Consider the following 13,386-nt stretch of genomic DNA (forward strand, 5'->3'; position numbering starts at 1 on the left):
ATTATAATACTTCAGTGCTGCCATGTCAGCCACCTTCCACATTCACCGCTGAACTGATGGGACAGTTACACAAGCTGCAAGCTGTGTAAATGTACTGGGACCACGTCAATAATATCCATGAAAGTTAAAGAGGAAAACTCCACCCTCAAATACTCTTTAGCTGCTGTATATCACCAGTGTGATCTGGAGACTACTTTTAATAATTACTTTCCCCTCCTCCTGTAGTTCAATTGGCTGTTTGATTGTTTAGTCCTGATGCAAAATGTTAAATCTATAAACCCCCCTTCTTTAATTCTAAGGGACTGACTCTAAAGTTGTCTGCAAAACATCCTCTTTTTATTAAAACATCCTCTTTTAGCTTCTGCAGCAGTGGATCTGTGGCTGTGATGCAAATGTTGCAGAACTATTACTGACATCTCAGGATCCAAACATCTGTTACAGTATCAACATGTCATCAAATGTAAATATGCTGAGGAATATGCTATAATAAATTCTGGCAAGAAACTGTGTGTGAAAGAAACAGAGAGAGAGATGGTACCCACTGTAGTTCCACTAGTACATCTAGCCACTGGCTAAAGCACACAAACAACAGCTGCACAACAGCTGACAGTTCCCCATGCATTGAACACACACACACACACACACACACACACACACACACACACACAGAAAACAGGCTCACATCCTGCTGCAGGCAGGGGCGTGTTATATTCATACATATACAGCTCCAACACACCTGCCACAACAGAGCACAGCTGTCAAGTGCATCACCCTTCACCTTATACTAAACCTCAATGAGTGCACATGCACACACACACACACACACACACACACACACACACACACACACACACACACACACACACACAAAATGAGCCTACTTCTGCACATATATGAGGAAACATACACTAACTGGCTGATTGTGTGCTGACACCTGAGCACACATTCGCTTGCACAACAGGATCCAACCCGCTCCAAGCCTGCACATGAGGCAGCAGAAACCAAACACACGCACAGAAAGCTACACACCTCCCTTTCAAGCTTAATATTTGTGCCTGTTCTAAGCTTGGTAAATGACTACAAGTACTATTAGACTGTGTAATGATCTGCAGTGGGCATTGAAAAAATATTCCTTAAGAAATCTTAAGGAGAATACTAATTCCATATATTTATACTATTTTCAAACTCAAGACCGATTCAGTCTTCTTTAACGTTTTTTACAGTTTAAAATGCCGTGGTTGATATTAATGTGCAGCTATAAATGAAATTATTTATATGGACTAAATTAATAGTATGGCCTCACTCAGAATATCTACTGTATGTTTTATTAATAACACACACACACACAGAAGGAACAGTGCACAAGGGGAATGCTAATAGGCTTACACACACACACACACACACACACACACACACACACACAATAAATGTCAAATTGATGCCACACTGTAACTAAACCTCAGCTAGCCCTACTCTTCTGCCTCATGTAATTTGCTGCTGAGGTGAGCTGGCTTCTTCAGAAAGGATATTCACAAATTTTAGTATTCACGCTCAAATTAAATAAAAGAACAAAAAAACCAAAACCCAACTGGACTAGAGAAAAGGAAGAATGAAACAAGACGGGAAGAGCATTTTATAACCCATAAATAAGTGATGTGCCTCACTTGCTCTGCCCCCCCCCCAAAACCCTCTAACCATTCTTCCTCCCTCTCAGCCCTCCACTCCGCCCCTCAGCTCACTCCCTCTATCCCATCGTCTTGCTAAGGGGGAGGGGAGCGATGAAAGGCGTATGAGTGACAGATAAGTAGATGACTATACTGTCCCAGCCCTCATTAAAACTCTGTGCTTATATCATCCGCCACTCTGACCCTCCTTCTCCTCCTCTCCTCCTCCTCCTCCCCCTCTGCATCAAGCCCTGGCAAATGATACCCCGGGAGAGGAAGAGAGACAGGGGAGGGAGGTGCAGCTCATCAGTTATTCCTGTTCTCTGACCTAACTTGACAACCAGCTCCAATAATGAGACAAAGAGGGATGAGACAGAGACTTTGCCAGAGACCAGGATGTTGACAAGGAAGTGAACTGTCCTAAATTGGCAGATAATGGGCCTGCTGTTGCCCGGTCTTTAACAAATCATTGTCCAAACCTCCTCCACCATGTTCTGAGATTCCTCTGAACACAGCAGATCTCAAACATGTGGTCACCCAGTGTCTTTCTTTTCCATCTACTAACCTTAACCTATGAATAGACTGTGGGTGAGTTGCAGGGTGGGATGCACTGTAATAATGGCTTTTTCTTCTCTTTTTACAGGAAGCTCTGACATTTCAACTGTAACACACTGAGTCAGACTGCAAAACCGTAACCCAAACAAATCTCACAGTGTGCTTCTCAGTACAAACAGACCCCAAACTACAATAAAACATAATGTTTAAAATAATAAACGTGTCAGCTAGTTTCGAGTATAGTTAAAATCCCACACAAATCAATGCTTAAAATTACACCAAGATGTAATTTAATATGCTTGTTTATTCAACAATTTCCACTGGTTTTGGTTTATTCATAATCTTATATAAAAATTCATGAAAAACCTGACAAGCAGTTGTAGTCCAGTGTGTTTTGAAAGCCACATGGACTTTGGAGTGCATGGAGAGGCTCCCTGCATGCTTTCAGCCGCAAACAGGAAATAATCAAGAGCTAGGAACTTGCAAGTACATTAAGAGCGCGTTAACAGTCTTTTTAGGCACTGAAGTCTCTGGAGTCCCATGTCAGGACTTGTGATGAAGGATATGTTGTTTCTTAGTTCACTGCTTGAATGGATTTAAGACTACATTATTCACATTAGCATTAGCTTCCAGTCAAATTAAAACAGAAAATAAATAAAAATACAAAATGTTTTCAAATTACAGCATTACAGCTGTCACTGTGATTCAGAAGGTAAACAGGGATAGCAAAGTGAACCGGGCGTGGTTTCCCAAAACAGGGTCAAGTAAAGGTCAAAACAACATTATCATGAAGGTGTGCTGGCGACACAAAGCAGACAGCATACGTCTGGAACCAAAATGGAAAATAACAAAAAGCGAATGTTTGATTTCTGATGCCAAATTCTCAATAAAAAGAAACAAACTGATTCTGGTTTATTACTTGGTCCCATAATGCTTGGTTGAAGACTGGCCATACAGCCCGTAGAAGTCAGGGTGCCTGACTGTTTGTGAGGCTTCCATCAGTCCCCTGATGGGAAAATGCTGCAGCGGCTGGCTTGCGGACAGCGGGGCATGTGGGGGAAACTCCTGAGAGGTCACAGAGGGGAAGGAGTCCGACGCTGGGTACGGAGGCCGGGCACGAGCAGCGGGGGCCCTGGAGCAGCAGCAGTTATTCAGAGTGCACATCAGTACTTTCCTCCCTTCGTACATGGCTTGTTGCGAGGCACCTCCACTTGGGAAGTGGGAGGGGGGGAATATGGTCCCTGAGTGGTGGCTAGAGCTGGACCCTAGACCCACCATGTGATGGGCTGAAGCGTCAAGGAGCCGGCTATGGCCGGGGCCAGCATGAAGATTCTGGGAGAAGCCCTCAGAAGAGAACATGGACGAAGCACGATGACTCTGGTCAGGTAGGAAGGGTTTTTTGCTGCTGTAGAGCAATGGTGGAGGATCCTGGGAAGTGGAGTTTTCTGTGGTACTCCCCAGGAAGGCCATGCTGTACTTCCTCTTCTGTAGTCCTGAACTCGTCCCCATTTGGGAGCCAGCAGAGCTGCTGTGAGACTGGACAATCTCAAGAATGGGCGCTTCATTGAACGGTTCTGAGAAAGGAAAGTAGTGGTGGTGCAGAAACAGATAATAATTAATCCTGACTAGCGCTCACTGACGCCAAATAAATCCTATTGAGATTATTTTGGTAGATATTGGATATTTTACTTGGCCATATTGCGATTTTGATAATATTTCAATTAATTGTTCAGCCATAGTCCTGACCACATTATATCTCATGGCATTTCTTTCTCACCTTCCAGCATTTTTCGCAGGTTCTTCTCTCTCGTTGAGAGATCAGATAGCAAATGATGAGAGTTGAGCTGGCCCACTCTGATTGGAGGCATGGCACTACTCAGGTGTGAGTTTGACCTGAAAAAAGACACACGCATGTAAAACCATGAGGACCAGATTCAGTAAGAACCTTTCTTGAGACGCATTCTGCACCTTGAGACTTGTGTTAATATTTCAAAGAATAGAGGCAGACTGTGCTCATCAACTGACGTCCAACAGTGAGGTTTACATGTCTTCATATGCATGTACACTTCTACTTCAGCAAGGAAAATTCTTTGGTTTTAAAACACAGGTGAAGAAGTGCAAAAGTATATGAAAAATGAATTGTGGTTGGGAAGAGAATATCTGATTAGCCACTGTTCAAGTCAAAGTAACAGCAGAATAAGGGTCAGTGCACCAAAAAATGTCCATGAAAGCATCACTGATTTAGTTTAAAGAGATTAACACCTTCTTAGAAGGAAAAGAGCGCAGGAATATTAAATGAACAGAATATCTAACTAATCAATAACACCAAACAATGCAATACTAATTGCTGTCTTGCTGTGTTGTGCCCTCTCACTGGCTGTATAACATGATAAATACTAATACAATCATGTACAGTGAAACTCAATAGAAGTAACAATGCTTACCTGTCTATTAGCAGCTGGTATGGTTTTGTATTCTGAAAAAGAGAGAATAAAATAAGACAAAAAAATCATTCCGACCCACCACCTGCATTTTAAAGTCTCACTAACAGCTACTATGAGGAGAACAGGAGAACACATAAATAGTGGCTCTGCTGTTGTCTGTCTGTTCAGATTGTGTACATGCATCAGTGTTTGTTGCACATGAGGTTTGTGTGTGACGGTGCTTTTTGTATTTTTTAAAATCCAACATTTAATTTGGGGCATGCAAAATGTTGTAAAACAATTTTTTTACCTTTATAAAGTTAATGCTGTCCGCTCTTTGGAAGAACGTTTGTACTGAGCTCAGGAGTTTTTCCGCTTCCTGCCGCATCTCGTTGAGCTGCAGAACCTGCTGGGAGTTTTTCCTCACGTACATGGTGCAAGTGCTCTCCAGCATCTGCATGGTTTCAGCCTGGTTTGCCTCTAGCAGCGTATGCATCCTCTGGTACTGGGCTCTCACGCGCTCCTTCAGTTCAGACACTGCATCCTGTGGAGAGAGGACAGGTTGGAGACAACTTACAAACATGTGCGCAAAAAATGCATTCACACACAAATTGTACAGGCACAACACCTATTTTACATGTCAAAATGAGCCTGTGAAAGTAGTTCTGTAATGTGACTGCAAAAAAATGACTCAAGAGTCTTCACTTTCCTGACCAGTCTCCTGTGAGTCCCTCAAAAGTGCAATATTAAATTGCTGGAGTGCCAATTTTTAACAAACAACTTTGCATCTTTTACCAATTGTTTGTGCAATTTCCTGGCAAAAGCATCAAACCTACATAAATTAGAAAACCATTCAACAGAAAATAAGTAAAAACACTGCAAAAAAGAAAGAAATGATACTTCAATACTCAGTAATGTCTCGATGTGTTCAGTCATTGTATATTATCTTTATTAACTGAAACACAAACCTACATGATGACAGAGAACTGAGGGACTAGTGCTGATAATGTTCAGAATTGTGTCTCTGAAAGTCTACACAATGTATGTGTTGTACTGGACCTTCATCAGTGTCTTGTCTGACTCCAGCTTGGTGAGATGCTCATCGATGTTCTGAACACGACCCTCCAGTCTGTCTTGCTGCCTCATTAGCATGGCCTGTGGGGAGATGACATACAAGAGATGGATTAGACAGATGAACAAGATACACTGAAAATAGAAAAAATACACACACACACACACACACACAAACACACAAACAGAGAGAGTTTCTTAAAAACTCTGGCCTCTGCTGGGACCTCAGCAAACCTGGCCGCTATTCATGAGTCACTAAGACAACCTCCTCCACAATCCTGATTAGACGGAGGAAACGACAGCTGCCAGCGACAACCACATGCATTTATCCATTAGGAGAGCACCAGCAAAGGCAAACAGAATTGCACAAATCCATCTCTGATTGCTTCTAAGTTTATCAGGGGCCCTGCTACACCAAATGAAGTGCATTGTTGGGAACAGCCGGCTTCCTCTGTGGGCTGAATCAGAGTGCAAAAAGAGCCAAGGGCCAGTAAAAGAACCAGTAAGCATAATCCTTCTCCATTTACAGCAGCAGATGCAAATCAATCTGCAGTCACAGTCTGACAGGAAAGTAGGAACCGGGGAGGGCAGGTACATTTTTTAATGAACATCTCTGAATGGGAAAGGCACCCTGGCCAAGTAAGAGAAAACCTGCCGTCATGGAAACAAAGCCGTGTGTATGTATTTATATGTGAACGCTAATGTGTATGTGAGGGAGTAAAAAGCGGGGGTGTCACTCTACCCCTCTCTGCCTTCTCCTTTTGCCACATGCATTGCTCCCATTGTTTGCGTTGGCCTCTGTGTCAGTGACAGATTGTCATGTCTGTGTGCACAACGCTGGGGTCTGCTCTCTCCCTCCGCATGAGTGTGCATGGGAGAGAGGGAACGGGAGGAAAGGCAAACCGGTGAGTGGCTCTGCTTGCACATGCCAAGAGCGGACAGAGCGAAAGCGAGAAAGACATACCAAAAAAACGAGAGTGAAACCGAGAGAAAGTTTGAAGCACATAAGAGAGATAGAGAGAATGAGGACATTCCTGCGGTCTCTAGTGAGCAAGTTTCAGGGTATCTACATTGTGGTATCGCAGCAACAGGCCTCTTCAGCTGCTTACAACACTCATGGAGTCTTATGTAGAACAACTGGCTGGCCACAGTACTATACCACAGTGAACACTTCCAACAGGCCATCTAGTTTCTAAAACACAACAATAAGAAAGACTATGATTAGGATAAAATGCATATGGTTGCATATTCTTTAAAACCTTTTCAGTGAGGAAGACTGCTGATACTTGTTTCACTTGGGGGAACAGCAGGAAGATTTCTGTCTCCTCCAGCTCAGTTATTTCACAACTTAAGATAACTTGGATTGTGACATGGACTTTGGACTATTGACGTTAGATGCACTAACAAGGGAGAGAGCACATAATAAACAAAAGTAGCTTGTAAACTGTCAAAAATTGAGTTTTAGAGCCACTTGGGGGACAGCAGGACAACCTGTAAACCCCCATATCGCCCTATTCAGTTGTTAGTGAGTGTGTTATATATATATATAGCAATAATTAGCCTGATTACACCTCCAGCAGATACCAACATTAGCATACATTTGGGGTCAAACAAATTTAAGTCCAATATTCACTCTCCTTTTAGTTCTGTTCTGATTTTCACTAACTCCTGTCAGTGCTGGCTCGTCTCCAACTTTGTTGGAGACTTTAACGTTTGCTAGTCGCTATCTTTGACAGTCTGCTATTTGGTGATGGGCAGATGGTGTGCAGGGTTATATCTTTTTTCCTAATACCAGCCGGCTGCCATGGCAGGAAATGTCACTGATGCGAGTGGACCAAGTCAGCACAGTTACCTTGAGGCAGTAAGACCAAAACAATCAGCCTAACTGAAAGATGCTAAAAAGCTCCACAGAGCTGAGGGAAATTGCAGAGTCAGACAAAATTTCTCTGAGGGTTCATCTCTTACAAGTCTCTCACATTAAACATAATGAAATGATCCATTGTTAATATAAGAATATTGATCAGGACAGCTTAAGTGCTTAGAGGAAAACATTACATTTCCATTAATTTGATTAAATGCCTTAATTGCACTGCATCGCCATTGCAGTGTTGACTGTCAGTGTTAAAGAGGATCCCACTAAAGATATCAAGAATGCGTTTTGCTTTACTGTTTGTGATACTGAAGGCTGTACTATGTGAGCACAAGGGACAGGGACTAATCTGAGGTGTTGAAGCAGGCCAAACATCATAAAATGATTTTGATGTAAAATGCTGGGGCAGCAAATCTGCCTTAAATTAGCCTTAAGGTAACTATACGTTGTTAAATATTCATTTTAGAGGAATGCAACGGACAGCTAAACAAACTATCCTACACAATGACTCATTATGTGAAGCATATAAACTTGAGTTAAATTCATATACACAACTAGTATGTGTTAAACAAATCAGCATTTATGTGTTGGCTGAAGACTCATCTGGTTTGTGTATTAAATGACTTGTCAGTTGTACTGAGAGCAATAGCAGATTCGAACTTGTTAACGTAATAAACCGTGGTGGTGCGTAACCCTTTTGATTACATTTGGATCACTAGATCACTTGGACTTTGAAAGTATCCTGTGGCATTTCTGACCGCTTATGGGAAAGTCATGGTGAGCAGTTCTATGTATTGTGGTGTTTCTACTTGCATGCCCATGAAGATTTTGGATGTACCAATGAAAGAGGAAGAGAAAAAGCCTGCCAATGTATGTATGTAAATAACTGTAGCAAGTGATGCACTGAGGCCAGGTGTTTTCACGTACATGCATTCATCATGTTTGTCAGGCTTTGAAGATACAAACCAGCTGACATCCTGTTGCTGAGATGTTGCTAAATTGCTAACAGTAGCGTATGTATGCATATGCGGATGCATATTATACAGAGGTGGTGGCATGTTCTGCATATGAGGGAAAGCTCACATTTTCACATCTTCTCACATGAGACTAGCAGTATTCTTGTTGAAAATCAGCAGTGGTCCTTAATCTTGTGTCACATCCCACACCTGTACTACATCACTCCACCACACATTGCTTATACAAGAGGCACTTTCAGCTAAACAGTCCTCTTCAAACAATCTGATAATACCCATAGCGACTGACTCTGCCCTGCAAACTCACGTGGTACCTGGTTAGTTCGCTGTGTTTTTTAGTTTCATCCAGTACTGTGTGCGCAATACTTTAAAGCCTTTCAGACAGTTCACTTACATTATCAATCACTGTCTAAACACAGAGCATAAAAGCTCAGTGGTACCTGTACCTCCTGTGTGACAGTTGTACAACAGGAGGGAACACTTTCTGGGTTATTGCTGTCGTAAACGTTGCATGAGCTGCTTTATGTGAGTTGGCTTCACATAATGGCAGCAGCTTTTCTTTGCCTAGATGCTTCTGCTCAACAACCATGTCTTCCTCATTTTGCCATGTTTCCTCCAATTCCCTTTTCGTCATGTTGTGTGCTTGAAATAGCGTACGGGGGCAGGAGGGAACTGTCTGGTTGCTGATCTCTCTGTAGCAGCGTGAAAGCCTACCTTTATCAAGATTAAACCCACCAATGATCACTTTCCCTACTGTCCTATTTAGGCATCCAGACACCCGCGGGTTGCCAGGAAGCTCATGTTTAAATGAGGAGCCTCAGGCTCAATGAACAGAGAACCTCTTTCACAATCAACTGAGAACTATTCCCCACGTCTGATGTCAATGGACAGCCCTCAGCATTCTGGGGAACTGACTCACTCCAGCCCAGATATGAGAAACTGCTAACGGTAGAGCTTCCATGAGCGATGGTTTCCTGCAGAGATGCCTGAGAAAACCAAGGTGAGGTTGCGTGGGAGGGCTCCACCTCCGCCTGTCCCAGGGACGACATTACTATTATATTATCCTGCCTTTCACGTCCCAAATTTACCAGCACACCTGCAAAGGGTTACTGCGAAAGTCTCCTTTGAGAGCCAGAAATGCCAAAGATACGAACATAGCTACATTGGTTTTTCCCTCTTTGTTTATCCAAAAAGCAACAAGAGTGCTGCCAGGGGAGTTTAAAATCCTTTTACCAAAATAGACCACAGCCCTGTCAAGGAGAACAAACTCTCAGTAAGTGATGATGAGAAGCCACGCTGGCCTCAAATTACTTTAACAAATGACCCAGCATCCAAGAAGAAGTCTAACTTTTTTGGTTGCAGCCACATTTATCAGTATTAGAGTGCACTCTTTCTAAAGGCCCAAGCATGGAGAGTGTTCATCTGAGAAGAGCCAGGAACTCTAACTCCAGGATAACTCCATTTACCCTGCAAACATACAGTTGTGAAAGAACAGAAAAATGGGTGGGTGTGTGCATGTGTGTGTGTAGAGAGCAGCTGTGGAAAGGGCTGAACAGACATCTTTTGTCCCAATAATAGCTCTGAACCAGAGCAACAGTTTGCACCAAAGACTTCTACCAATTTAGAACTTTGTGATCTACACACTGGAAAGAAATGCGCCTGTAACTTTCCCAACTGGAATAATGCGATCATAAAATGTTTCAACAAGACCACAACACGGCAGATGCTAAGACTAATCTGATTCTCACTACCGCCCCTTCACAGATAGAAATGTGTATAAGGCAGTGTGGGTGGTTGTTTTTTTACACCTTGCCACTTACTTTAGACTTGTGAAAAGAGAGTCAACTGAAATAAAGCGTAGAAATGAGGAAAATACAGAGGTTGACACAGCTATGACACACTTGCCTTAAGTGAGACACATATCTCCACGCACCCTGAGGTCAACCCCTGCCAAGGCAGATCGTTATTCACTTCTTGTCAGTTAGGTTAACACAAGCAGAATCTATGCTCCTCTTTCTCCCTGGGAATTTCACTAGAATCACTTTTCCAACTTGTGGGAATGCTTGAAATGCAGAGTTATAAACTCGCTGTCTTGTGAACGTCCTCCAAATCACCACATTTCCTTCTCAGAACCAGTCATTTCATTCATCGGCCTTGCCACTCAGCATTTCCTCATCAGCAAATGCTGAAAGTGATTGGAGTACTTAACCAACCAGCTAGGCAAACTACATGTGGATCCACCCCCACTGCACTGGGGTTATCATTTCCGGTGGATGCAGATTGCATCACAGCACTTACCCTAAGGCACAGGGTGGCTAATGTGAAGGTGTGGCAGTGTGGAGTGGGTGCTATGAGGGGTGGCTTTCACCTGCCTATCCCTTTCACATCATGTGAGATTAAAGGAAGAGGCAAAGAAAGGAAGCCTTTATGTGAACTGTGAAAAACATTAGCTTCCTTCAAATTCTAAGTAGAATCAATGAAAGGAAGTGCATCTATCACGTTTTGCGACTGTCACCTGCATTTCAGTTGACGGTTTAAAGCGAATCGCTAAGTAGGAGAGCATGTGTGGGTGTGATTTATCTACCTGCATTTGTATGCGTTGTGTATCCACATCGCAGACTGTATGTCTTTGGTTAGTGCAGTGAGAGATGCAGCAGAACGGACACAGAGCCACCTGCTCCTCCTCACAGTGGAGCAGCCTGTACTCCTCATGGCTGGGACAGGTCCAAGCACTCAGCTCCTCGGCGTCAACTAACAGGTGTCCCGGGGCTGCACACGGCTGCTGTAGGTGTGTCTGGATATGAGTTTGGCAGCAGGGCTCCTTGCAGCGGAGACAGACCTTCCGCACAGGCAGCTGGGGGCCTCCTCGCCTGCAGAGGACACACTGCAGCACAGCAGGGACTTTCTCAGTGTTCAGCGCGTTAAAGCGTTTGACTATGTTGGCGAGCTTGAAGTTCTTCTCCAGTGTGGGTTTCTGGTTGTAGTCATGGTTGCACTCGGGACAGCGGACCGCAGCATTGTCTTTGGCCCAGGCCTCCGAGATGCAACCTTTGCAGAAGTTGTGCTTGCATGGAAGCTGGATGGGTTCATCAAACACATTCAGGCAAATGGGACACAGGAGCTCCTCTTCCAAGCAGTTTTTCCAACTTGCGTCCATGACTTCACCTGGATCCAAACTGATGCGGCGTGGCTAAAAGGAGCAAAACTGAGAATTATTTTCAGAAAATATGGATGACTGCTTTCTTCACTGAGCTCCTTTTGAAATATATAATGAAACAGCCTCATCGAAACCAAGCCTGCCAAAGTCTTGCTACTTACATCCTGTCCAGAATGGCACAGAAAGATGTGGGCCAAGAAAATTAACTCTTCACATATAGGAGCGGCAACAAAGTGTCAAACGAAGTGCAACCGCAGTCAAACTTGGACAACACACTGTCATATCGAAACAATTCACAATGACGATATAATATCTGGCTCGTAGATATTCGCCTGGGATTTTCACACAAGCGACAACTTGCGACAGAACAACACTGGAAACGAGACTCTGTTTAATAAATTATCCCACTGACATTTCATTTTTAGCCGAGGACACTCTTGCCTATTGTCAAAGACGCATCACAGCAGGCCAGCGAAACATGTTGTATTATTATAATAGTATTATTATGGGAGAAAAGCAACGTTACCAACTATTTATCTCCCATGTCGTCGGCAGACTCCGGTGCACCTATAATGCCTCTGAGCTTATCGCATCCAGCCCGCGATGAGATCCGGCTCCTCCGGTGAGATCACAGCGGTGTGCCCGGCTGGGTGCGCTCTGCGCCGGGCTTTTTCATCCGATTCCCGGGCTGTTCGTTCAGCCGCTTTCGCTTTCCCGTCAACTCCTTGACTAATATCTGATCGTAAGTAGTGCAGTCGGCTTGTGACTCGTCGGGAGGGAGCTCAGTGCTTTCACACCGACTGCCCCCCCCCCCCCTCCACCCACCTCCCCTTTCCTCCTCCCTCAGATAACGTGACCCGTCACAGAGTTGATGCACGGACTGGGGGAGGAGCCCGGAGAGGAGGCAGGCAAACGAACAGCCACAGCAAACTCTACCGGAGAGACTGGAGATGACCGGGACGCGTTAGTGTAACCTGCCATCCTCTGGTGAAAAGCATTTCTGCCTGGTCGGGACGGGGGGGGGGGGGGGACACTGAATCACTCTGGGTATAAAAAAAAAATAAAAAAATACTGGGCTGAGTATAGATGAAGACTTCAGTAATAAACATCAGGTTTATAACCAATGTCTTTATCTATGGTTAATATAGTTTCGTGAGCGGTTCCATAATTAACTAACGCTAGTAAATCAGTTACAGGTTATTAATAAGAACAAGGTTTCTGTAGTTCGTGGTTATTTTCGTCCAGCTTGACCAGATTAACCTGTGAGAGGATCCCGGGGTAAAAAATTGACCCTTGCACTGCCCTCTGAGCTGAGCGTGTACCCTGCCAACCATACCCCTGTGTTAGAAAATACTGAACGTGTGTGGGTTTATAGCCTTTTTAATTAAGCAACTTTATTATTATTATTACAATATTTAATACAATAATTACAATAACAACACAGAGGCCCTCGAAAGGACATGGCAATAGTGATTTCCGTGAATCAGTTCCTAGTTGATATAGTGATTGAGTGGTGCAACCTTAAGGAAAACCACTCCAGTGGACTGCTAAACCACTTACCTTCCGGGTGAGTTTTGTATAACATCTGGACCAAAATCTATTGTTCAACAGCTCAGTGACATGCACAACTTCAGACTGTAGCTCATTAGAAAAAGAGTGATATACCTATTGT

General features: G+C 43.7%; 1 protein-coding gene across 2 annotated transcripts; it reads right to left on the reverse strand.

Annotated features, from left to right (window-relative positions):
* Nucleotides 1-2,503: 2,503 nt before the first annotated feature.
* Nucleotides 2,504-12,529, reverse strand: LOC139622949 (E3 ubiquitin-protein ligase TRIM8-like). 2 transcript variants are annotated; one of them, XM_071480695.1, is made up of 7 exons: nt 12,241-12,529; nt 11,142-11,747; nt 5,702-5,797; nt 4,953-5,186; nt 4,664-4,695; nt 3,997-4,112; nt 2,504-3,793 (listed from the first exon to the last, which is right to left on the reverse strand). In XM_071480695.1, the coding sequence occupies exons 2-7, from the start codon at nt 11,712-11,714 to the stop codon at nt 3,135-3,137; spliced, it is 1,710 nt and encodes a 569-aa protein (XP_071336796.1). In that variant the 5' UTR covers nt 11,715-11,747; nt 12,241-12,529; the 3' UTR covers nt 2,504-3,134. The 2 variants fall into 2 exon arrangements, with proteins under 2 accessions (XP_071336796.1, XP_071336797.1); XM_071480696.1 differs by having other exon boundaries at nt 12,245-12,386.
* Nucleotides 12,530-13,386: the final 857 nt, after the last annotated feature.

This window comes from Trachinotus anak, unplaced genomic scaffold (genome assembly GCF_046630095.1).
Source record: "Trachinotus anak isolate AG129_WGS33_773 ecotype Australia unplaced genomic scaffold, CSIRO_AGI_Tana_v1 ptg000007l, whole genome shotgun sequence".
Lineage (NCBI taxonomy): Eukaryota > Metazoa > Chordata > Actinopteri > Carangiformes > Carangidae > Trachinotus > Trachinotus anak.

Bases quoted from the DNA above. Each gene is read 5' to 3' on its own strand.
- LOC139622949 (XM_071480695.1), bottom strand. From the start codon at position 11,714: ATGGACGCAAGTTGGAAAAACTGCTTGGAAGAGGAGCTCCTGTGTCCC. The intron at 4,113-4,663 runs GTAAGCATTGTT...GTCTTTTTTCAG, and splicing joins TACCAGCTGCTAATAGACAG to GTCAAACTCACACCTGAGTA. The intron at 3,794-3,996 runs GTGAGAAAGAAA...TTCCTTTCTCAG, and splicing joins CCTGCGAAAAATGCTGGAAG to AACCGTTCAATGAAGCGCCC.